At 52.3% G+C, this 3,628-nt stretch overlaps 2 protein-coding genes across 2 annotated transcripts in view; one reads left to right on the top strand and one right to left on the bottom strand.

The window, feature by feature from the left end:
- Positions 1 to 1,241, bottom strand: part of CCDC142 (coiled-coil domain containing 142) — a 7,044-nt gene extending 5,803 nt beyond the window's left edge. Inside the window, exon 1 of the mRNA XM_010829871.1 lies at positions 9 to 1,241. Coding sequence (XP_010828173.1) covers positions 9 to 560 — 552 coding nt within the window. The 5' untranslated portion in view covers positions 561 to 1,241. The remainder of the gene's footprint in view (positions 1 to 8) is intronic.
- The window catches only part of TTC31 (tetratricopeptide repeat domain 31), a 9,720-nt gene continuing 6,650 nt past the window's right edge, over positions 559 to 3,628 (top strand). The window contains 2 exon segments of the mRNA XM_010829870.1: positions 559 to 669; positions 974 to 1,140. Coding sequence (XP_010828172.1) covers positions 559 to 669; positions 974 to 1,140 — 278 coding nt within the window.

Below are 3,628 nucleotides of genomic sequence, written 5' to 3'. Positions count from 1 at the left end.
CGCTGGGCTGCTAGTCCGACGGGGCGTGCCAGGAGTAGCGGGTGGGGCATCTCCAGAAGCCTGCTTCGCAGGATCGCCCCTCCGGAAAGGTGCTGTAGCAGGTCGCGGCACAGCTGAAGCAAGAGGCCGTGGCTGGGAGATGGAGCGCCGGGACTCAGGATCCTCAGGAAGCGCACGGCCGCCTGTAGGTGGAGGGCGCAATCCCGCGCTTGGAGGAGCTGCTCCCGCTCGCGCTGCAGCCGCAGCAACACAGCCCTGAGACGCCGTAGCGCCGGAGGAATCAGGCCACCAGCGGCCAGCTCCCGCCCCCAGTCTACAGCGCCAGCTTCACTGTGTTCTCCTGCGTCCGCCGGCGCCACCCACCACGGCTGCTCTTTCGGAGCCCCGTCAGGCCGAGGGTCCTGGCAGAGGATGCTCCGGGCGACCGGCAGCCCTGGCCAGCCACGAACGTCCCGCTTTTTCTGCCACTGCTCCTCCTCGGCGCCCCCGGGCTGCGCCCGTAACGGCGGCACGGCAGCCAGCGGAGGCAGAAGGCCACCACAGCGAGACGCTTGGGCCATGGGACACCGTGTCCGGAACCAGCCTAACGATTCCCACCACCCCGCACTGCCCAACGCCCGCCACAGCGGCGGCTCCGCCCTATCCCCGGAGCCTTCAGCTCTTGCCAGGGTGCCGCCGGGACCGTCATGGACTCTCTGACGCTCCGTAAGCACATACTTCCGCCCTCGACAAAGATGGCTGCATACTCCGTCTCACTTCGCCCTTGGCCGGTATCAAATACCCTACTCTCTTTCATTCTCGCGTCACTGTTGACGGGGATGGTGCCGATTCCGAAGACTGTGGGCTAGTCAAGTTAGGTAAACAGGTGAGACAAGACCAGAGGGGGTCCAGGAGGGCTCCGCTTGGATCTGTTTTCAGTGGGATTTTGTGCTTCGCTAGGCGAGCAGAGGGCTCCGACGCGCTACCGCTTTAGTTTCCTGTAGGCTTTCCTCTGCGGCCTGGCTGCCCGCTGGGGGTCGCTGCTGTCTCCAAACACTGCAGGGTATTCGGTGCTGAGGGCTGCGGCGCCGCCGAGGTAAAAAGGACTCCATGGGAATTCCCTGGCTGTCCTGTGGTGCTCTCCCGGGTCTTTGGAGAGGAGTGACTGTGGGGCTTTGGAGAAGGCAATGGCAAGCCACTCCAATACTCTTGCCTGGAAAATCCCATGGATGGAGGAGCCTGGTAAGCTGCAGTCCATGGGGTCGCTACGAGTCGGACGCGACTGAGCGACCTCACTTTCACTTTTCACTTTCACGCAAGGGAGAAGGAAATGGCAACCCACTCCAGTGTTCTTGCCTGGAGAATCCCAGGGACGGGGGAGCCTGGTGGGCTGCCGTCTAGGGGGTCGCTCTGAGTCGGACACGACTGATGCGACTTAGCAGCAGCAGCAGCAGCAGCAGACTGTGGGGCTTACTGTCAAGCAGCGCGATGCAAGTGGAGGGAGGGTGGGGAGCCAGGGACAACTCGGCAGTAATAAGTGGGCAGGATTGGGCAGAGGAGGGTTGAGGATTGGGGAATGGGTAGTTGAGGATTGGGGATGGCTCAGTGATAAAGAACCCACCTGCCAACACTGGAGACGTGGATTCAGTCCCTGGATGGGGAAGATCCCCCGGAGAAGGAAATGGCAGTCCGCTCCAGTATTCTTGTCTGGGAAATCCCATGGCTAGAGGAGCCTGGTGGGCTACAGTCCATGAGGTGACAAACGAGTCAGACACTACTTCGTGACTAAACAACAAACAACAAGGAGTTGCTTGGGGAAAGATATTATGAACAGAGGGAACAAAGGCGCTAAAGCAAAGAAACCTTAAAAAGAACTTAAGTGAAGTGAGACCTTAGCTATGGGTTTGAGAGAAGGGGCGAGAAGGAGGACAGTAAGTGGCTTGAAAAAATGGCACATGGGTCTGGATGTCCTGAAGTAGGTGGGAGGGCTATTGAGGGAGGGACAGGATCAGATTTGGGAGCACTGAGAAGCTATACTTCCAACTGCTTCCTGGTTATCTCAAAAAAGCAACAAATCCAGAAGTTAATTCATCATCTTTGCAGATTCATTGCATTTCCTCTAATCTTGATTAACCACACAAACTTCCTTCCAGTTGCTTTATTCAGAAATCTGAGAACCAGTCTCCATATTCCTCTCTTTTCCTTTACCTCATTTGTGTTCAGTCACAAAATCTACTTCTGAAGTGTCTTTTGGATCAAACCCATTATTTCCAGTCCTGCTTCTGCAGCCACTGCCCTAGTTCAAGAATTCATTATTTCTGACTTGAACAGTTGTAAAGACCTGCCGACTAAACATTTCACGCCTAGACTCATCTCTTTCCCCAGTACTCTTTCATTTGAGCATTTTACTCCCTAGATCAGATCCACTCGCATCACTAACAAGACAAAATCCAAACTCACTAGATCACACAGGGTTCTTCAGGCCCAGCTCCTGGCTGAATCTCAATTACAGTAGCCGCCTCACCCATCTGGGCACATTCAGTGTACACTTGTTGAGCACCAACTATGTACTGCACACTGTTTTAGGCACTGGGAAGAAAGCATTAAGCCAAACAGACAAAAATCCCTCTATTCATTGAATCAGGAGTGTCCAGTGGGGGCAGCCAGTTAACAAATAAACAATATGTCAAATATGAGAAGTGTAAAGAAAGATAAAGCAAGAAGGAGGTTAGGGAGCACTGAGGAGAAGTGAGAGGTTTCACTTTTTAAATGGAGTGGTCAGAGAAGTCCTCCCTGGAAGATTTAAATAGGGATCTGAAGGGGGTGAAGGACTGAGCCATTCACTGGGGAAAGAGCATTTAAGGCAAAGGAAATCACACATACAAAAGCTCTGAAATGGGAGCACACTTGGCGCATTGTAGAAACTTCAAAGGAGACTGCTGCAGTTGGAAGAAGATGAAAGGGTAGGAGGTGATTTCCTGCAGAGACTGGGTGGCCAGATCATGTGTGGCCAGGTCATGAATTAAGAGAGTAGCATAGACTGTGTTTTGGGGAGAAATAGAAGGTCAAGGCAGGCCTTTTTCTGTTTGGTTTTAAAGATGGTGTACACTTACTAAACTACTGCACAATTGCACTCGTCTCACACGCTAGTAAAGTAATGCTCAAAATTCTCCAAGCCAGGCTTCAGCAACACATGAACCGGGAACTTCCAGATGTTCAAGCTGGTTTTAGAAAAGGCAGAGGAACCAGAGATCAAATTGCCAACATGCGCTGGATCATCGAAAAAGCAAGAGAGTTCCAGAAAAACATCTATTTCTGCTTTATTGACTATGCCAAAGCCTTTGACTGTGTAGATCACAATAAACTGTGGAAAATTCTGAAAGAGATGGGAATACCAGACCACCTGACCTGCCTCTTGAGAAACCTATATGCAGGTCAGGAAGCAACAGTTAGAACTGGACATGGAACAACAGACTGGTTCCAAATAGGAAAAGGAGTACGTCAAGGCTGTATATTGTCACCCTGCTTATTTAACTTATATGCAGAGTACATCATGAGAAATGCTGGGCTGGAAGAAACACAAGCTGGAATCAGGATTGCCGGGAGAAATATCAATAACCTCAGATATGCAGATGACACCACCCTTATG

Source organism: Bison bison, unplaced genomic scaffold (assembly GCF_000754665.1).
Source record: "Bison bison bison isolate TAMUID 2011002044 unplaced genomic scaffold, Bison_UMD1.0 scf7180017864508, whole genome shotgun sequence".
Lineage (NCBI taxonomy): Eukaryota > Metazoa > Chordata > Mammalia > Artiodactyla > Bovidae > Bison > Bison bison.
The sequence above is the reverse complement of the archived record's forward strand: the minus strand, read 5'-3'. Positions and strand labels throughout refer to the sequence as shown.